We start from the raw sequence: 21,671 nt of genomic DNA, 5'->3' as shown, positions 1-21,671 counted from the left end.
AAGCATGACAAAATACCTCCCTGGACCAAGCTGCTAAATGAAATAATAGAGATAAATTCAGAAACATTGCACATTTACATGTGCTTTACTTGCCATTCCCAGCTGCAGTCTTGTCTTGAGCCCCAAGTTGCTTTTCTCATACTTTTACCATCAGCTGCATACATGTCTCAAGAGCACAGCGTAACTGTAGGAACAACCTTAGAATTATTGTGCTTCCAAAGAGTTGACACCAGCATGCCAAGTAATGGCCTTTCTGCAGCCTGACAAATTGCTTGCTTGTAACTAAGTGCCTCTGTCACTGGAATCCACCTTGGAGGCTGCATTTGGCTGCGCCGCCTTCTTCCAGGCATAAAGGCACTGTCATCATACTTGCTAATGCACTAATACTAAACTTATTAACACCTGCTGTTTTACTGCTGGCTGTATTAACACACCACCAGTTCTAAAATGTCTAACTGAGATGACTAAGTGCAGACACATACAGAAAGTAGGAGCAGCCCCTGCTTCTAGTGAGACAAGACGCATTGCATGCATATGGAGTCATGTTTTGCTAATGCAATTCCACAAGCAGAACGAAAAAATGGTGGTTGTGTTCATTACTCGATGCCTGCTTTAAATGTACATGCTCTATACTGCAATGAACTAATGTTGCCATAGTACAGTTAATTCTCAGGAAGCAATTGGCTGAGTTCAAAGGGATGAGACAGGCAGGTGGAGGGGTAAAATAACAGACCGAGGAACACAGAAGATTCCAGGAAAAGGACATGACGCAGAAGAATGGCATGAAGAGAGAAAGTCAGGAGGAGAAGGTATAACAATGAGCAGAAATGAGATGTGAAGAAGCGAGGGAGCCTTAAATCGGCACACTGATATGCTATCAGCCACAATAATTAATTTTATAATGAATGATTTTAGAGTGTTGTTTGTGTTGTACTTTGGTATTGTTTTATTGTTGTTAGCCGCCCTGAGCCCAGCTTCGGCTGGGGAGGGCGGGATATAAATAAAATTTATTATTATTATTATTAATGAAGGCCTCTGGTTTGCTTATAAAACTACTTTGCTTAGTAAATATTATCCTTACATTCTTCAAGGCAGAAAAACTAGATAGCCCTAACCTTTAAAACCAGTGTTTAAAGGTTGGATCTCCATGTGTGTGCCATCAATGCAGGTACTTGCACCTGCCCCCTTCATCCTTCCTAAAGAGTAAGTTAATGAAAATTAGATACAATATGGATAATGAGATATTTTGTCCCATACAAGTCATTCTTAATTATCAGGTCTCATATACATTATTCTATATGCCAGATTCATTGTAAATAACTTAAGTTCAATTACAAGGGTTCAACCCTGGAGAATTCCACACGCTTGTATTTGTAGCAAAAAGGTGTTCCAGTTCAGTTTTCAGATTACCTTAAAATGCTTCCAGCTGGGCAAGGCTCCTCGGGAAAATATTAAATTTGTACAGTGGACTCTCCAGATACGAACTTAATTCGTTCCGGGGGTCCTTACGTACCCCGAAAAGTCTGCAACACGAGGCACTGCTTCTGCGCATGCATGCGTGGCGAAACCCAGAAGAATACACTTCCACGTTTGCCGCGTTCGCAACCCAAAAGTTATGTTACCCGAAGGTAATGTAACCCGAGGGTCCACTGTACTCCAAATGGCATAAAGAATGTTCCCAGAAACTTCATGTGTGAAAGTTTATTCTAGAAGATGAACTCTCTTCTCTTCTTCACTTAAATCAGTTCTTTATCCATCTATCGATATCTATACTGTCTCAGTTAGGACAGGATATCCAGAATTTTAACATAATTAAACCTGTGATCTTGCATGTGATTTTGATTGTGCTGTGATAGCTCAGTCAACAGAACATGGGACTCTCAATCTTCATGGTCATGGGTTCGAGCCCGTTGGCCAAAAAAATTCCTGCACTGCAGAGGGTTAGACTAGATGACTCTCGTGGTTCCTTACAATTCTACAGTTCTATGATTCTACTCTGTGCAGAATGCATCACTTTGGAAGGACAAAGGATTGGACTGTGTGGTGTGTGTAAAAAGAGGATACATCTACAGTTTCTCTTTGGTGACTCAGCAGCAGACTAGATGTGCTGCAACAGCTGTCACCAAGCCTACTGCCAGCAAACACACTGTAGCTGCCATTTAGTTTGCATGGCATGGCTATTTTTATACAATGTTTTCCTGTGCTGCTGACGTTCACAGGGACTAGAGTTCACCATAGTCCAACTGTTTTTGTAACAAATGTGCTTAAGGTGGACTGTTGTTCCCATGAACAAAACTTCCAAAGCCTATCCCGAAATGCCACTAATGATTAGCACGTATGTTAAAACTTTTCCAGAAAGGCTGTCAAATCTTTGAAATTCAAACATTCCACAGAAGCACATACGGCAGAAATGAAAAAAAGCATTATTTTATTTTTCAAGTACAACTTGAAGTTGTATTGGTAAGAAAAGCACAAGGAATCTTTTTTTTTTCATCCACAAGTATTGGCTATGCACATTTCAGTTCAACTTAAAAATGCATTCAGGTTTACAAATGTACAAACAGCACATAAAATGTATAGTTTGAACAGTATGCGCATACATTTGCTCCTATGGTTTTTACATTCGTAGAGCCTTTAACAAAGAGAGCCTTATTTTTTAAAAAAATACTCTGCATTTTTAGCACAAGGTGCTCTTAAAAATTATGTTTGAGAGCATAATACTGGGGGGAAATTAAAAACCAAGCACGGTAGTTAAAAATCACTGCATTTTGGAAATTGCCAAGTGTTTAAAAAACAGAATGGGCAGTTGGTAAAAAAAAAGAAAAAAAAAGAATATCGTCTTATAGGATTTTTTAACCCACATCCAAACTTTTCCAAGCTGATCAGTAATTTTATACTACCATAATCTCAAGACAGACTTTAAAGTGATGAATGTATGACTAGATTGTAACCATGTTGGGGTCTGAGTAGGAATGGCAGCAAACTGCAAATTATGTTCCAGGCATATTACAGAATTTACCATGATCCAATCTGGACAACAGTCCCTTTGTTCTTAATTTCCGTTTTCAGGTGGGTAATGCACATTAGGCCAAGGATCTGAGCTTCTTCTCCCGATTGCAGGGCTCCAAATTAGCCAAGGGTTATATGCTTGTCCCAAGTCTTCAGGATTGCTAACTATTGGGGCAGCAGCAGCTGGTGGAGGGGTGTTTTCACTCCCAAGATCAATACCTGGCAACGTGTTAGCTGGAGTGTTGAAAGGAAGGCTACTGTTCAAATTACTTGACCAAATGGAACTGCTGAACGGAGTGGTGGTGGTAGACCACAGGCCGCTTGGGTTCCCAAGGATAGACTATATTAATAAAAAACAAAATAAGGACAAGAGATATGACACACAAGTATTCAATACTACCAGGAAAAAGAGAGCACCATATGGAGTAATATACATACATACATACACATATATTCATATACTTACTGAAGTGGTGTGAGTTGGGGATCCTGAACTTGTGGGCCAGGGAGGTATCAGATCTGTAGCTGAGGAGTCCCAGATGGATGAAGGAACATTACTAAGCTCAGTCCAGTTTCGTTGAACATCTGGACTATACACAGACTGTGACAGCCCAAGCTTGCTGAAAACTTCTAAGTTGAGGGAATGGAGAATAAGACAAAACATCCATGTTACATTCTGTCTTGCAAAACCTATGCACAATATTATTTTTCATAGATGAAATCAACAGCTATACACACACAAACATGGAAGCAGAAGACTGCATATCCTGCCCTAGTCAAGGCTAAGCCAACGTCTGGCTTAGTATGTTCTCTGAATGCAGGCTTATGAGCTCTTCAGACTAAGTGCAAGACTAATTGGGAGAGGGCTTAAGGATGATCCCAGCTTTGGAAAACATGCAAAGCCAAACTTTGTGCTGGCTCAGCACAGTGTGGCAGCAAAAAGGGCCAGGAAGAAGTAAGGCAGCTGCAAATTCATATTAGGGGTCCATATATTCGTGCATTCATGCTGAGCCAGCATTTGGCTTAGCCTGATTTGCAAGCCAGAACACAAGTGCTAAACAGCACAACTAAGTGAGAAAGAGCTGCCCATACAGCAATCCAGTTGAATGACCCAGTGTTTGCTCTGACCTTTTATGTGAAAGACTGCCATTACTAGATCATTGTGGTGCTGTGCCTTCTCTATTTCTTGCTCTGAGCAACCATATCTGAGGAATAATTCTTCTAATAGGAGAGCTTCCTTTGAACATTTTTAAACACTAGCTGCCCCAACAAAGCTTACTGATTTTATGGTGTTTTGTTTTGTTTTTGCTGTTCTGTGGGACCAGACTCTATAAACTCAAATATACAATTCTTGGGACAAACACTGAACTTTGACATCTGTTACAGAAAAGTCCCCCTAACCATTTCATAAATCTCTATGCTTTATTTGCTGAGAGGTTTTATTTCCTACAACAATTTGGAGATTATATATTGAGGCATAGTTTCCCATTGATCATGTTCCTCCTATTTTATCATTGCCCCACCTTTGATCTCTTTGATCATCAGACCTCCGATGCGGGTGGTGAGTAAAGCCCTGCTCTTTTCTCCCCTTGGGGAGAGGACACCTACGTCTCCCTCCATTATGTTGACCTCTAAAGCAGCCTGATGCACAGTCAACCCACTGAGAAGTTCCTCACCTGACTCTCCACTGTTTGCATGGTAACTGACAGATAGCTCAATCAATAAAACTGAAATAAATTGGCATGCCACTAGAATCTGGCTTCTATCTATCTATCTATCTATCTATCTATCTATCTATCTCAAACATAAATACACCCACCCACCCCTGGTAGATTGAAGTGTGTGATTATTTATGTAATTAAGAAAAAAATATTGTTTTTTGTTAAAAGGTATCTTTAATATTTTCTGTCATTCTTTATTTTCCAAGACATAACACTGCCAAAAACATTCTCAAAGGAAGTGAGCTTCATTACAATAGGAAAGTTTGGCCAGGGTAGCTAATTGAGAAAAATGGCATATTGTTCTGTTCCTTTTTTTAACTACTGTAACATACAACTTACCTCCAGTTAAGTTAAAGGAGTTTCCAAATGCTGAGAAGGAGTTGAGGGGTGTGAAATCCGGGCTGCTAGGATTGCTTATAGGACTCCACAAACCAGAACTAAGTGTAGCAGAGGAGAAGAGGTTTTCATTAATAAGGTCACTTCAGTGTGAAGACCACCAAAACACAGCCAAATATCATATGGACAACAAATAATGATTTTAACTTGCTGTCAATTTTGACAAAAAATGCCTGGGTGAATTCCCGAAATTGATTATTCAGGTATGTGCCAGTAACTAAATTGTCATTTTTTTTAATGCCCACACAACTGAGAAGTGTACACTTGGTCCCATCTTTCAGCATCTTATGAGAAGGGGAAATGTTGGATTTCAGTTTTGTTGTTTTATTGTCAAAATACAAACATGCTATGCTATGCTAAACAGCCAGCATCCAAATTTTAAAACAATTTTTTAAAAATAAAAAATAACATGAAACAGAAGGGTTTTTTTGATAGACAAATTATGAAGTGAGGATTTTTATATGTGCACAGTATAGGGTTTTTAATAGACATATTCTTCTAACTGGGGTGCAAGAGGGAAAGCAGCTTTTTACCATATCCACCATTGTTGAGCCTCTGTTTCCAAAGGATTAATTCAAGTTACCTGTCAGAGCCGTCACTGTCAACGGTTGTGTGTGAAACATTCATACAGCCAGATGCCTCGCTCTTCATTGGTGAAGGTTTTGCTAGGCCACTGCCACCTGTAACAATGGAGTTTAAATGAGAATAGGAAGATAGCAGAACAATCACACCCTCAAATAGCCATAGCTTTTTGATTCCTGTGTTTTACCTGGGCTCTTGTCATAACCAGCAGCTACAGCAGCAAATGTAGGGTTTCCATTCCTGCCAGGGAGAGAAGCTGTCTTTGCCACCTTATGTTTGGCACCACTGAGCACCTTGCTTTTCGGTTCACTGAAAGAAAACAAGGGGGGAGGGGGAGGTGGTGTTCTTTAGAGCTTACCTGAACTGGATTTTGCCATAAAGTTAATATGCTAGGGTTTGGATATTTCAAGGCAGTGATCTAACATCACCTGTTGCCTTGTTTGAGATATTACTACTACTACTACTACTACTACTACTATTATTATTAACTAAATTTGTATACTGCCCTATACCCACAGGTCTCAGGGCGGTTACAACATAAAATCAGAATATAAAAATACAAAATACATAATAAAATTAAAAACAAAAATAACCCAATAAAGCCTCCCTACCCAACACATTTTTAAAAAGGCATTTGATGTCAATCAGCCAAAGGTCCAGTTAAAGAGAAAAAAATCTGTGAATTATGGGCTTAGTACCAATCTGGTGATTCAGATACAGCCTAAGGGCTGACACAGATATTGTGTCCTGAAACCTATTTTTCTTTTAGTCTTTGGATAGGGAAACATCCACATTTTTTTTCACCACTTCTGACACTAAGTTCTAGCCAAAACCATGCTGAGATGTGTATGCAGTGAGCTAGGATTGCTTCTACTGCCAAAGAGAGTATGTATCTCTCAGCATATCAAGAAAGTCTTACCCTCATCCTAATTCATTTTGTTTATAATTTGTTGCCTTTGCTCCTGACTGCTGTTCAGACCTAGGTTTGGATCTTGGCCCCCTACAGAAGTTATACAGAAAACTGGACCTTGGACTCATCCCAATAGATTGTGTCATAAACTAGGAAGGAAAAAAGTTAACAACTCATTTTTGTTGAAAGTTGGAACTCAAAATGGTAATGCAGCTAAATAAATAAAAAAACGACACAAGTTTCTTGCCTTCAGATGTTGAGCTTGGTTATGCAGTGAGCACCTGAACTTACCTGCAGTTGTTCACAATACTGCTATAAGTGCTTCGGGGCACAAAGGCCAAGGATGCAGGGGGCGGAGATGGTGAGGCAGGAGTTGGTGAGGTCTGTCGTTGTTTCAAGAAAGCATCTGCACTAAGGGTTTGTAGGGACAGCTTATAAAGGTTGTCAGTAGCTGGGAACCAGAATAAGAGATATCTTATTTTTATTACTTCATAGTACAAAGTCAGTCTTGAAACAGTTACTTGTGGTTGTATCCAGTGCTGCGCCAGGAGTTCTGCTGGTACAATGGGACTTCCATTTCCTCCCCCTACAAAAACACACACCCTGCTTTGGAGGGGGTCCCCTCCTCTCCTGGAAATGATTTCGAGGGTGTGTGCAGCTGAAGGGGGCAGGAGAGGAGGATGGGGACGTTGCAGCACTGGATAAGCCTCATGAACTTTTAAAATAAATAAATAAATAAATAAATAAATCGGTCACAAATTAAATCTCCCACCAGGAGAGCAGATTTTAATAGTGTTAACTTATTCCAAGTCTGATAATGTTTCAGGCAACTACAAGTTTCAGTTTGGTGCCCAGTAAGTCAGATATTCTGCACCACCTAAAGTGGCAAAGTTGAGGTTGTCAAGTTCTGCACTTCTAACCTTAAAAAAGGAACTAACTCTAGGGCTGCCATACTTGCAGAATTTCCTGGACATAGCTGGGATTCGTCCATCAAAAATGGTGTCTGGGCGGAATTTTCAAAAATTCAGGAGGTTAAAAACTTATCCTTTTTTGGGGAAAAAAAGATCAACAACTTTTGTGTCCGGATGTTCGCTTTTTGAAAGATGGCAACCCTAACTCTCACTCATGCACATTACTAAAACAGTGCTGAAGAGGGGACAGGAGGAGAAAATGCCTTTGACATACGTAGACATTTCCCCACTCCTTGCTTGTAAGAAGAGGTGAATACCCAAACTAGGAGGTTCTGTGATTTGGATACTCTTGAGACCTCCCATTACCCTGGTAAGAGTACAAGCCAAATCCCACTGCCAGTCTCTCTCTAGCCTAACATCTCCCTGAGCTGGGAAGGGAGTAGTAATGCTCTTACAGATCACTCAGTATAACTGATCTGCTGTAGATGCTGCAAAGGCAGAGTGGGTAAAAAGCCCCTGTACAGGGAAGGAGCACCCCACAAGGGGCATTTTCTCAGTGGAGAAGCCACCCAAGTAGTATAACATAAAGTACCTGGAAATAATCCTTTCCCCAATCTCTCTCTTGAGGAGTTTTATTATTATTTAGTGTGCTTATATACCACTTAATAAATCCATTTTGTTACAAATCACAGAACAAAAAGTTTATTATCAGCAATGAGTTCAGGGGACAGCAGTTGGACAGCAGAGGCATCTTATCCAAACAAGCCCTCCGTTATCCCTTTGTGCCAAGAACTCTGTGACAATCATATGCTATTCTGATGTTAAGCACAAAGAACTGCGTTCAAATAGAAAAAGAAATCAAATCCTTTGTTACTGAACTGATTCACTGCCCATAAGCTTATTGCTAATGTTAAATTAATGCCCAGAGTACTTACAGCTGCCTGCCTTGTGAATTGGCACTGAGTCCCACTCTGGTGGTGGTGAATCTTTTTCTCCTTCTGAGCTGCTGGTATTGCCCAGCTCCTGACCAGAACCACTGGAGAAAAACTTTGCTAGTGAAGATGGCCTATTATCCATCAGCTTCATATTGATACCTGCAAACAAATATTATTATTGTTATTATTATTATTAATAGGAAGAAGAAGAAACAATAAATAAACCTGTAGTTTGTAGGGCATACAGCACTTCAGCCCTCAAGTACAGCCAGTGAGGAACAGCTAAAACTAAAGTTTCAGAGGTAAATCTTAATTAATAGCTGAACAGCCAAAGAATACCTTTTGTTTTCTGGAGGTTTCTTGGTTTGAACCCATTTGCGAACATATGCTGAGAAGACAACTTGGATGAAAAGCTTTTGTGCTGCTTATTTTCGAGTGACGAAGGACATGACATCTCAAAGGAACTGTAATAAAAGTATGATCCAAAAAAAGTTATTATTTGTAACAGCTTGACCAACAAAGTAAGCTCTTGCATTCATAAAAGTGCACAGAAGAGAAACAGCTTTCTCTAATCTTCTCCAAGCCGACTCCCTTTGTCTTAACTGTTAGGAAAAACAAATGGAGAAGTGTCTCTCCAAATCTATTTGTCTAACTTCTTGCTTACAAAAAAAGCAGGCTTCTTATTGTGCAGAGTTTCCCATAATTACAAGGTTTCCCCTTTCTGTTCAGTTTCTATTATCTATCATTCTTCTTGTGCCCAGGCACTACCACTTCCTTTTCTTCAGCCACGTTAACAGAGAAGAAATGGTAATTATTGCAGCGTGTGACACATTTCTCTCAGCTGACTGATGCAAAGTTCTGCTGCCAGGAACTTTATTTCCTCATGCCTACTTAGGAAAGCAGTTTGGATGGCATTAACATAGTTCTATGCGTACCTGGATTTCACATCTGTCGGGATTTCTTTCTTGATAAGCGATAGCTTTTTGCTTTTCTGTTTTACTTGGATTTCATTTTCCTGTTTTTCTGGTACTGGCTGTTTCCCCTTTTGCTTTTCTGGCTCCTACAAACAGCCAACCAAATCCCAATAAAAATATTAAGTAAACAATAATACATTAAAAGGAGAGGAAGACAACAATTCTAGGAACAATATGCATTACAGCTAAATCTCCCCATTTCTTTCAAAAAACAGCTTTGATAATTATATTTAAAAATGTAAGCAGAGAGCTTTTCCTTTAAGTTACTTAACTGAAGCTACCAGTTTATTTTGCTGTGCTACAAGAAACCTAGAGCACAGTAAATTCTACGAATTACTTAGGGATATCTAAAGGCCAGTTTAGACATGATGCTAAATGCATTATTACCAAGTAGATGTAGCAAGCAGAGTAAGAGGCAATATTCATCAGGACTGCACCAAGGGAGGCAAGGGGTAAACCTCCCCACATGTTACTGTCCCAATGAATTTTGTGCCCCCCTCACCCACCATTATTATTATGTTTTTAAAAAACCACACATTTGGTATCTCGTCTACTTTTGCTCCCAAATGTTCAATTTTAAAAATCAAATGGTAGATGTGTAATTTCATGAAGTAATTCTACACCAGTCACAGTATCCTTCTAGACTATGTAACAGGGATGGGCCTAGGAGCCGGGTACCACGTTGTGCTAGCTCTGGTTTTTTAATGCAGGGCAGGTCCTAGGAGGTTAGGTTGGAGGACAAATGTTCAACTTCTTGGGTTGTGCTCCAATCAAAAAATAGTTTCATGGTTGGAGAAAGCATTTCTGGCCTTGTTCCTAGATTGCCAGAAATGCTTTGACACAGGCCCTGGTCAAATCCAGATTGAATTACTGAAGTATGCTCTACATGAGGATGCATTTGAAAAGTGACCAGAAAACTTAGCTGGTACAAAATGCTGCTGTTCTAATTTTGTTTAGTCTCATTGGCTCCCAGTTTGTTTCTAAGCCCAGTCTTAAAGTTTGATTATCATCATTGCTAAATGGTTTGGAGCTGGGTGTTTTGAGAAAGGCCATCCTCTCCCACATGATTCTGACCGTTCACTGAGGTTTTCTGGGAAGGTCCTGTTCTGTATCCTGCTGCCTTCAGAGATGGTAGGGATGCATTACAGGACTTTTTCAACCCAACTGTGTACCTTCCTGCTCAAGGAGGTTTGCTTGGCCTTTTCTCTTGAATCAATGCTCAATAAATGCAGCATTGTTTCATTGCGCTTTTGGTTTTACAAATTAGGTGGCTGTGTTTTCTAATATTCTGGAGTTTGATTAGGTACATTGTGGGGTTTTTTTTCTGCTTCTGCTTTTGAGTTGTTTCCATTACCAAGTTGTTAACAATTCTTGTGAGCAGCCTTATGGGGGACACTTTGTGGGGAAGAAGTGGAGTTTAAATCTCTTAATGCATATAGTGGCGAGTTTAAAGTATGAAACCCCCAGACCCATCATCTTCTCTCATCTGACACCCCCTTTTTTAAAAAAAAGTCTACCTCTTTCAGAAGTGCTTCTGTGTCGGGGTTGGAAGTTTCTGTGGTAGTTGAAGAACTGTCATCATCTGCAAGAGAATCCTTCAGTTCATCCTCTTGTTGCTTTCCCTTTCCTCTTCTCTCCTTTTCTTCCCGCTTCTTCTGGGGTTTAGATTTGCGTTGAAACGGTTTTCCTTTCCCTGGGGTATTAAAGGCAGCTTCCAATTAGCAACAGCTGTGATCTGTGACAGCTGTAGAGAACAACAGCTTTTCATCACCGTGATGTACCTGGGACAAAGTCCACTAGGAACATCATACACTAGGAATTGTACCCGTACACTTCAATGGAGGAAAATTCCTGGCACACCGCACTCCAGGTCAGTTGTACTACTTCAGGCAGGATGCAATTCATTTCAGAGCCACTGTCTGATGTTGGTGGTATCAAATTTAAGAAGTCTAAGGGATTTCACACACCTTACTGTGTTTTACAGATACTGGCCACTGATAATATGCAGTTTCCCTTAGCTTTCTGGCTACAATGTGCGAACAAAGGAACTACTGCACAATTGGTATGTTACTGGTAATCCCTATAAAATATAACTATGAAGAAAGCAAAATGCAGAGTATGTACCCCCACCACAAACTAATACTAACATTACTTATACCCCACATTTTCCCTGATGGGACTGAAGGCAGCTTACAGATAAAAACAAGAACAACTAAAAATATAGAAAAAGCAACCATTAAAATACAATTAAACATTGACAAAAATAGAATTAAAGCTATATACATATATAAAATCTGTTTAAACATACTAATAATTACTTCTGCTTAATACACACCGTCATACATTTTGCACAGGTTCTAGGTTTCAGCATCATATCTATTTCCTTCAGAAATCCTGTATTTTCTATTAGTGTTAGCAAGCAGGCTTTAGTCTTAAAGCATTCGGTACAGAATAGTGGTATTGGATGAGTTGGCTGCTACACAACAATTTCTTACAAGTTTCTACAGGCAGACTTCAACACTGTGTGAGCAAACATCCACTCTTGCAAGGCTGCACCTTCGTCTCCTCCCTTCTGCAGCCCCCCCGCCCAACCCTCCGGAAAAGATTTTGAAGGTCTGGGAGGATGTTGCACAGAGAGAAAGTGAAGCCTTGCTGTGCAACTGGAAGTCTGCTCCTCTTCTGGATGGACAGAGTTGGATACAACCCTACGTGTTTATCCACGTATTATCACTTTTAAAAAGTCATTCAAACACAGGAATACTTCAAAATTCTACAGCGTTAGTCTGATAAGTCAAGCACAACTCAGGGTGCTTCTTCAGGGTTTGTTTTTCAGACTTTTCTTCCCATTATCTCTGGGTTACATTACCTAAAAATGGATATTAAGAGTGTAATCCTCAGGAGTCAAAGTACATGAAAAGCAACACAAAACCACTTACTAGCTTTCTTGAACATTTCTTCCTCCTCTATCACTTCCCACACCCCAGCTGTGTGTAGTACAAACAGCACCATGATCCCCTCTACCATATGACCTTGTTCACTCTCTGAAGTCATTGGGTCTCGTCCTTGGAGCCCAAAACACTCCCCACCCCCATATTAATCTTTTAACTTAGACTTGACAAACAATAGGAGCATTAGCATGAGGAAAGCAAGTTCACCACCACTCTGCATATGAGCACAGCCTAGTAGAAATTCTCTGACACTTCTCCTCACTTCTTTAAGTTGCTGGAACTCCTATTCAGCACCATGATCTCCTCTACCACTATCCTCTATTACCACTGCTATCAGGGAACAGGGAAAGTGTGTGGTTGTTTCAAAAGCCTTTACTGAATCCTTTTTTGAAAAGGAGAATTATTTCACATAAGACGTGCACAAAGGACAAGTTTCGATCAGAGAGGTGCATAAATGTCATAGAGGGGGAAACAGATGACAGAGACTCTTGTCTTGCCTCCCATAGAGAGTTGTCTCACCCAGCACATACAACTTTTTATGTACACACTTCGTAAGATAAGAGTTAATTGGGTGAAGTAGGAGTTTATTACCTTTGCTTTTTGCTACTGGAGATGGGGGCTGCTCTGTAAACACATCTGGGGAAGGGGATTCTGGATGATCAAAGTCTTTGTCCATGGTTTCTATAAGAGCAGCAATGTCGGAATCCTCTGAGCTGTGCCTCGTGTTGCTGGCACATTCTGAATGTGAAGGAGTAGGAAGCTGCGGCAGGGAGTTTTCAGTCTGCTGCTCTTGTTGGTGAGGCACTGCTGGTGGCTGTGACAAATGTTGCTCTAGTAAGACTGGAGCGTGCTGCTGGTTTGAGTGCAGATTTTGTTTTCCACCCCTGGACTTCCTGCCTGCTGTGTGATTCTGAGTTGCAGAACTGGAGTCCAGGAAGAGGGAACCTGCTCTATTTGTTGACTGTGCAGAACCTGCCTGCATAGAAGTCCTACTAGCAACATTTGAACTGTTTTTATACTTCATGTTTTCAACTTCGACTGAATTTCTATTGCTGTGCAGGTGTACGGATGAATTGCATTGCTTATTACTTCCTGCGTTGGATCGTGATGAGGAACTTCCTGGTCCATAGATTCCTCTGGAAGAGCTGTGGTTCGAATCTGATCCAAGTGCATTCAAGCTGGAATCAGATCAAATTTGTTTTTACTTCTCATAAATATTTAGTAAAATGTAGCTGCACAGTTCCCAACCTAGCTCTTAATGTTTCTAGGTAGCATCTAAAAGGTTGATTCAACATAGCTTCTGGAAATATAAGTGTATAGTGCTAAACTGGGCCTCAAAACTTGATCAAGAGACAAGTAAGTTATTTCTAAAGCAGCATGTTAACAGGCCCTGCTATCGAAGAATAGCTCCTTGCTACAGAGACCAACAAAACTGATATACAATCCCTGTTTTTGAAAAACAGTAATTTATACATCATTCCACAAAGGCATCTTCCTGGCTCCCATTTTCTTCCTCCTTTATCACAATTTCTTCACTCTTTTCTATTTATGTATTTTCTACGTAATTCTTACATTTAGGTAGTATTGCATAGCAGCTTCCATAGAAGTATGCAATTATCCAAGGACTGCTTTGATGCATTGCTTACTGAGTTATACTCAAGTGCACAATAGATGTGCACGATATCAATTTATGATATACTACTGCACAAATGATGGCCTTTGCAAGCAGAACCACATACTAGTGTTACATTAAGTAGTTAAGTTACCACTTAAACTGTTCCTGAATACAAAAACATAAGACGCAATCCCTATATAGTATCAAGATATATCTACCAGCTTCTGAGAATGTTTGCAACTGATGTTCTAGTTTTAAGATAACAACTATTCACTATTCAACTATCCATCATGTATTTTCCAAGCTAATAAAGTCTGAAAGACCATTCTGCATCAGTTGTTTTAAATTCCATAAATATTTTTGCTGCACCTGTGATCTGCTCAAGTTGTGAGGCTAGGAGCCTCGTTTACAAGAGTGACATATACTGGTGAGAAATGCTACTTTGCAAACATCCAATTCATAAGTAAGAGCTTACTTTCCATCAGATGAAATTCCAACTATTCTCCTGAGATCAAATGGTCTTCCCATATCAAAGGGAGGATTGGATGCCTCAAAGGACAAGCGTCGTCTGAATGGCTCCCAAATTCCTTGAGCTTCTAAATAGGCTGTTCCAATTACCAAAAGGAAGAGCACACTGCAACAGACAAGTAAGTAAAGCATCAGTGTTTCTGCCATCATAGCATGGAAAAACTGAAGACACAAGGCAAGGCTATCTCTTGTTGACAAATTAAGAGAAACAATATTTTACTCCCACCTACACAAATCACAAACCCCCACCATGCTAGTACTGAAATGCCAAGTTCCAGTAACATTTACATACTATATAATTAAGACCTCCATAAGCACCTATTATTGGAACAAGCGTAAATGCTGATCCTGAAAAAGCAAGACTAAATCTGGTAGGAAAAACAAAGGCAACTTGCGAATTATTAAGCTGAAAGTACTGGCAAGCTGCCCAAGAAGCTGAATTCCTAAGTGAGGGACTCCCAGCAGAGAAAGTGCTGTCGCTCAGCAAGTTATGCCCAAACTTAGGATCTGTTTCTCCCAGGAGTTTCCCAGCTTACTGTGTTTGCTGAAATGGGATATGCGGTAAGAAACTGACTCACACTCATTTCAACTGCTTCTAGCTCATTTGTAAGAAGTTATTAAAATAATAAGACATCTGTCTGCTCAATCTATCTCTCTAAGATCGACTACTATGCGACTCCATGCTTTGCATATACCAACTCTCAACAGAACTGCTACTGGTATATCATGTGCTGTAACTGTCAACAAATTTCCATGTTCATGGGATTTGGAGAGGTTTTCCCACTAGTTATTACAATTAAATGCAGATGGTTATGCAACAGGAGCTAATGAGTTTGTTCAGATAAAATGTGACTTTTGCTCTCTGCTGTCTGTGCATATTCTGGTTGTAAGCCCCACTGCAACACTGTTGACAACCAACATATATTGCTTAGGTAAGATTTCTTACATATGCATATTCAAAGCAAAATATGGCATTTTCTTAACATATTTGATTTATTAACATAGAAATACATGTATATTATAAAAAAACTATTAAAAAATTGTGTATAGTACCTCATTATTCCTGAGACTAATACGTACAGTGCCAGCTCCCAATTGGGCCTGGGCAGAGCTTCTGCACAAGTTGCTAACATATGATAGGGAAGGGATGCATTTAATATGAACATAAACTCAGAACCTCCTGTTGTGGTTAGTTTCAGTTCACGGATGACTCTGGAAGTTGTGAAATCTGGTGTAAACCTGTTGAGAGTAAAGGATTGTTATTGTTTATCTAGATTATATATATACACTTGATAACAAATCCACACGTTCCAGTTACATTAGAGTCAATCTAGGATTCAACATCCCCATCTATAGCAGATCAAATAAGCCTCTAATAATAGTTACTGCTTGAATTTAGATTAAAGTCATGATGCAAAGATCTTGAAAGGAGAAGTGGGGGCTCACATGTGAATTTTTGCACTTAAACACTCCCCATTCCTAACAAAAACGGTTTGATCTAGGCCCAGACCCACTGATTTCAATGGGGTTGTTTAATTATAACTAAATCTAGATTCAAACTCTCTGCAGGTTTTAATGCTGCAATTTAATTCTTATGATTTAATAAGTTCTGCACATGCCAATATTAACTGTGCACACAGAGTGCATCTTTATGGGGGTAAGTAGAAATAAAAATCATTTATGGAGATAAATGAAAATAGAAATGTGGTGCTTAGGAATATGATAGAATTATCTCTTATTTGTTAGAAAATCAGAGAGAGCCAGGAGAAAACGACCTGATTCGTCAGACAGGAGAGAAAAAAACTGAAGGGGGCTGTGCCCGCCTCCCGGAGTTCTTTGCTCTCCTGTCTCCGTCATGCAATGCGAGTCCCAATCCCAACCCATTCGGCTCTTCAGTAACTGTATCAAATATGATGGTGCGGTTAGTATTTCATGACAAATAAAGAAAATGTAATGGCCATTATCATAAAGGAAAAGGCTATTATCTTTAAGAGTGATGGGTAGCCTCATGCAACTTCTGCTATATACCACCTGACACATACTTCATCTGACTCTAATATAAACTTTTGTTCAAGCATAATTGTTGCTAGGAGAGGGCAGGGAGGGGCCAGAGGGAGTAGGCTCCATGGGTTGTCTCTGCCCTGTGGGCTGCTGGTTCCCCATTCCTCAGGCAGAGCCAATGTATGCATTATTAAACCAAGATACCCATGAGTGTATCTTATATCCACATGTAGCTCTTTTGCTCTTCCCTTCACACAAGTGGGGAGACAAGTCAAGTGCATGAAACTCATTGGTATCTTAGCTTGTTGAGAGATATTTGAACATAGCACTGTTACAGCTTACATAAATTTATCTAAACTGAAGGGGTAAACGGCTTGATGGGTTTCATTTACGTAGAAGAAATCTATGTAAAGCAGGTGTTCAGTGTGCTCCAGGAACCTCTGGCAAACTATATAAAAAGAGCATTTTCTATATACAATGCTAAGTATAGAAACTCCAACCACCCGCTGCCCCATAAACTGAAAATGGTGCCAGTCTTCAGCATAAGTTAACTTACAATACGACAATCTCTTTAGAGGCATTGGAACTTAGTGCAAATTCTTTACAGTTAACTACTTTAAATCCATATCCTTCACATGAATATCCACTGATTTCTATGGATTTTATATTAACTTGAAGCTGCCCTGTATTCTCCACCTTGAACGTTCTTTTCAATGTGAAGTTTGGTTCCTTTAATTTTGATTCTGAAATAAAGAGAAAAATGCAGTTAAAATTAGACTACTATTTAACAAGAAAATGGTGTCAGCATTTGGCTCAACTGGTTTCACAAAGCTACTTCAGTTACTTTCACTTCTTTCATTCTTGCTTTTAAAATACGAGAATGATTGTCTAGTTTCTTTCTCACACACTCTTGGATTTGATGTTTGGCTTCACCACAGAAGACTTACTTTCAGTGCAGTCTTTTAATAATGCTTCCGTGATTTTAAAGCGTAAAGAACTGCCCGGTCCAGGTGGCTTGCCTGCAATCCTCATGCTCTCCGTTGTTCCTTGTCCTTTAACCATTATAGCTTCTATTACAGTCAAATTATTTCTGTAGGGGAGATAATTTCATAAAGCATTATGAAATTATGAAGAACTCTACTGTTTCTAGCTATATTGGGGTTATTTAATGAGGAAAAGCCAGTAACGAGTTTCATAAAATCAGTAAAACAAACTAATACATAGACATTGTCTTTCCCTACTCCACAAATTGATTCTAACTTACTCGTTTTTAAATAAAGCTACTGGTATGGATAAAAGCTATAATGCTAATTTTCTCAAATTATTAATAAATAATATCATGCATTAACTAAGGAGATGGAGGCCAGGAGCCACTGCATGGCATTTCCCCCCATTAAGTTCCCTGAACAGTAGCACCAGTGTAACACGTTCCTGGAAATTTATGTGTGTGATGCTGCTTTGGGGTCTGCTTTTCAAAGGAATCTGTCCTACTGGGTACCACAAGTCGTTGGGCACATCTGAAATAGCACTTTGTGTGCTATCCTAAATGCTGCTGAACATCTTTTGCCATTTGAACCTTGCTAATTTTTGTGCAAGCCTCGTTTATTTCATGCAGTTGGTGGTTCCTACACAATTGCCGCAGTGCATGGCCAGCTTACAGGATTAAATTGAGATAAAACATTAAATAAACTAATGAACTTCTAAAAGGAGTTGACACATTCATCCATTCCCATTTGTGTCATCACAGTGGCTTAAAAAGGAGCTGTGACCATGCAAGTTAGTGGGGCCATGTGGTCAGTCAAAATGTGGATGTGCCTATCCATACACTCCTAGGTGTCCCAAGCTGTTATCCTGCTTCTGGCTCAACATGCTCATGGGGATGATTTTGCAGCTGAGCAAGCATGAGCAAAGTTTATGGTGCAGCATTAGCATCTCGTAGAGACAGCCAGGTTGTATGAGCTGACCCTTAAGACTTATGTATGTTAAATTACATTGCATTCAGTTGTATAGAACTTCTCACATATAACCAAACTGCCACTATAGTTCATCTTGAAAGCAATCAATGTGTTCTGCAGATGGCTGGAAGAATGTAGCTCTAAATTTGAACATCCCTGTTAATTAAAGCAATTCCAAAGATCTACCAATACCTGATAATGATTAGCGATGAAACTGTTTTATTAAGAACTGGAGTAAACTTCACTTTGACAGATTTTCTTTCCCCAGGCTTTAAAATTATGTTTAAAACTGACTGCCGAGACAAGCCCTCCGTAAATCCTGTGGCGCTTTGCAACGCATGACCCTTGAAAGAGGAAGACAAATCAAATTAAATGGTTAGAAAGTCTGCATACTTTTAATCAGTGCCTAGCTTGTAGCTCTGTAAAACACTGCATATTTTTAAACTCTCATTTTAAATATATGAAAAGCAAATATATGAACCGAATTCTTATCTATATAGCACAACCTGTGTACCTGACAGCTTTATAGACTAACCAACAAAAAGCAGGTACCTATTACTAAAAGGAGCTTTCAAATCTAAATTTAAATAGGAAGGGAAGGGCTAAGGGAACAATCTAACAGAGAAATCGTAGCAGACTGAGAAAGCACATAAGTGTCTGGATCACTTGATTGTGATAAGCAGAGAGAAAGGCAAGGGTAACAAGAGGATTTGCTACCGTAGCCAACTATAAAAGCAAAGGTCATTTCAGGAAGATAAAGAGACTGAACCCCTAACCAACAGCTACAGGCTGCAATCCAATGCACAGGAACCACTGGGATAAAGTGTAAACCGAGGTTGTTCACATGCAGTCAGGTGTTCAGTAGAAGCACTAGCAAAGCTATGGCTTTGTTTCAACCTAACATCCAATTATGGTTTGGCACTACAAGAACTAAGCATTGAACTCATGCCCTTTTTCCTGCTGTGCATGCTCCAATTAAATTAATAGCATTTGAGTGTAAACCATAACTCAGTGGTCTGAATGTAATGGCAGCCTATGGCTTGTGACTATTTTGCAAACCATGCTTATGCTCGTAATAACTGTACTAACAGCAGCTCAGTATTAAGAACTGGGTAGAACAAATCTGGGTTTTAAAGGATTACATACACAGTTTCGAGAGACTTGAAATTCTAGCGTCTTCAAATTGAAGTTTGCAGGCTTAGTCAAGTTAAACCTGAAAGAAAAGCACATAGTTAGGTGCGGCCGAGTACTCTGGAAAAATATTTAAATTCACTTTAAGAAGAAATAAGGTGGACAACTAATTTTTGTTTCTGTTCTGTGGCAATGGCCTGTTGGGATTATATCTGATGGGGGAGAAATGTTGGTTTATGTTATCATACAATAAAACTATTATGAACACTAGAAATAACATCTTATATGACATACAATAAATAATATATCTGATAACTGAAGTTGTATGAATTTAATAGAGTAGACTGGTATTTAAATTGCAGGTCTGCCTCAATTCATGTAGAAAGTAGCATTCAAGGGGCTGTATTTTAAGAGCAAAGAAGGTAGGCAAGTGATGTACCCTAAACCCAGCCCTCAACATTATCTCCTTGCATGCCCCACTTTTTACCACCACTTACCGGTCCATTAGCTTATCTATGAAGACTGATGGATTGGAATATAGTGCTATGGGAAGAAGCTGAACAAAAACAGGAACATCTGCTGGATTTTCTAGAAGAATTTCTTCCTCCTGGAGGAACAGGTTTAGATTCAGACTTATTGTCCCAAAGTAGCAAATATAGGAAATCATTTTCAATATTAACTTTTGTGTTCTTAGTACTACATTGACAATGCCAAGACTTACAGATGAACTGTTTGTGTTGGTAAGTGAAAAATCCAAATGGCGTAGTGAGCCAAGTAGAGACGGCCATGCCAATTCTGCTGTGATTTTGGAAGTCACAGCCTTCTGGAGATCTGTGTCCACTTCAAATACAGCACTTAATCTAGACCAGCAATGTAATTTAGCGTTAAGAAAAATTAGTATCAAGCTTCAAAAATAAAACCATAATATTTCATGGAATTCACATGCATATAGACATAGTCAGTTTCATGATTCTACATAATAAGGATTTTTTTTTTAAAAAAAAACGCTAACTGCAGTAAGCTAAGATAATTTCTTCAGTATTCTTGGAGTAGCCTTCAGTTTCATTACAAGTTTATTAGCTGCATTTGGAAGCTAATAAAGCATTGTTTACTGTTTCATTTATATTTCCAACCCATTTATTAACTACTGCAACACTTCTCAAACAATGCTGACAAGCAATTAAGATTCCCTGAATTTCAGTAACCAACCAGAAAGCCATTCCTTATTTTAAAACACTCACTGATTGCCTGAGTGATCTCTTATTCCAATCCATTCTCTGAACAGATTATCATGCAAATCCCAATCTGAATCCCATGCATCTTCTTGCATAGATGTACTGTGTTGTAATTTTGATTCAGCTAGAAAAGAGAAACATAAATTTCACCTTAAAATCTTCAATATCTAGAACGTTAGGAGTGTTTAAAAGATATTAAAATTACTTACCTTTACTCAGAAAAGGCAACCCCACATAACAGTGATTCCCACATTGTAAACCAGGGTCAAAGTAAACATTTGCTATCTGAAAAATATAAGCAGCAGCAACCAAGAATTTAAAAAGACCCCTGTTAGGAATGCAAAACTGTGAAATATCTATATTTTTAAACATAGTTACGTAATTTTGAATAATATTCATAGTGCTCAAACCTTGGATTTTTTCCCTGGCTCCAGATCTTCTTTGTTACTGCGTAATCTCTTGTAATAAAACCGAACATCTTCTGATAGTGAACGGATCTGTTGTATTTTTACCTTCTGTGAGAAAGAGCTCATGATACTCAAACTCTGATGAACAGTCTTACCCTAAAAAAGAAAGTATATACAATTGTGGTTTTTTTTACACATCTTTGTGCCCATGATTGCAAAGTTTTTAGCACCCCTGGTAATATAGACTAAGGTTGCTCTGACAGAGTTATTCCATCTACATTATTTTCCTATAACCTCCTCATTCAAACCCTTTCAATTTAGAGATACGATACTGCACACATTAAGAAAAAATATCATGCAATGTTACAAGTCAACCAATCGGTTTTTTTTTTTAAAAAACCATTTTTTGCAGA

At 39.1% G+C, this 21,671-nt stretch overlaps 1 protein-coding gene across 1 annotated transcript in view; it reads right to left on the bottom strand.

The window, feature by feature from the left end:
- Window positions 1–2,411: 2,411 nt before the first annotated feature.
- Window positions 2,412–21,671, bottom strand: part of TMEM131 (transmembrane protein 131) — a 76,048-nt gene continuing 56,788 nt past the window's right edge. Inside the window, exons 20-41 of the mRNA XM_053384131.1 lie at window positions 21,262–21,414; window positions 21,061–21,136; window positions 20,858–20,975; window positions 20,338–20,476; window positions 20,114–20,223; window positions 19,632–19,698; window positions 18,678–18,829; window positions 17,478–17,620; window positions 17,087–17,273; window positions 15,583–15,768; window positions 14,477–14,635; window positions 12,978–13,564; window positions 10,956–11,131; window positions 9,400–9,524; window positions 8,804–8,928; window positions 8,465–8,623; window positions 6,910–7,069; window positions 5,896–6,017; window positions 5,710–5,806; window positions 5,070–5,167; window positions 3,476–3,639; window positions 2,412–3,349 (exon numbers count right to left, since the gene is read on the bottom strand). Coding sequence (XP_053240106.1) covers window positions 3,053–3,349; window positions 3,476–3,639; window positions 5,070–5,167; window positions 5,710–5,806; window positions 5,896–6,017; window positions 6,910–7,069; window positions 8,465–8,623; window positions 8,804–8,928; window positions 9,400–9,524; window positions 10,956–11,131; window positions 12,978–13,564; window positions 14,477–14,635; window positions 15,583–15,768; window positions 17,087–17,273; window positions 17,478–17,620; window positions 18,678–18,829; window positions 19,632–19,698; window positions 20,114–20,223; window positions 20,338–20,476; window positions 20,858–20,975; window positions 21,061–21,136; window positions 21,262–21,414 — 3,600 coding nt within the window. The 3' untranslated portion in view covers window positions 2,412–3,052. The remainder of the gene's footprint in view (window positions 3,350–3,475; window positions 3,640–5,069; window positions 5,168–5,709; window positions 5,807–5,895; window positions 6,018–6,909; window positions 7,070–8,464; window positions 8,624–8,803; window positions 8,929–9,399; window positions 9,525–10,955; window positions 11,132–12,977; window positions 13,565–14,476; window positions 14,636–15,582; window positions 15,769–17,086; window positions 17,274–17,477; window positions 17,621–18,677; window positions 18,830–19,631; window positions 19,699–20,113; window positions 20,224–20,337; window positions 20,477–20,857; window positions 20,976–21,060; window positions 21,137–21,261; window positions 21,415–21,671) is intronic.

This window comes from Podarcis raffonei, chromosome 4 (assembly GCF_027172205.1).
Source record: "Podarcis raffonei isolate rPodRaf1 chromosome 4, rPodRaf1.pri, whole genome shotgun sequence".
NCBI classification, from domain to species: domain Eukaryota; kingdom Metazoa; phylum Chordata; class Lepidosauria; order Squamata; family Lacertidae; genus Podarcis; species Podarcis raffonei.
This window is presented reverse-complemented; position numbering and strand designations above follow the sequence as displayed.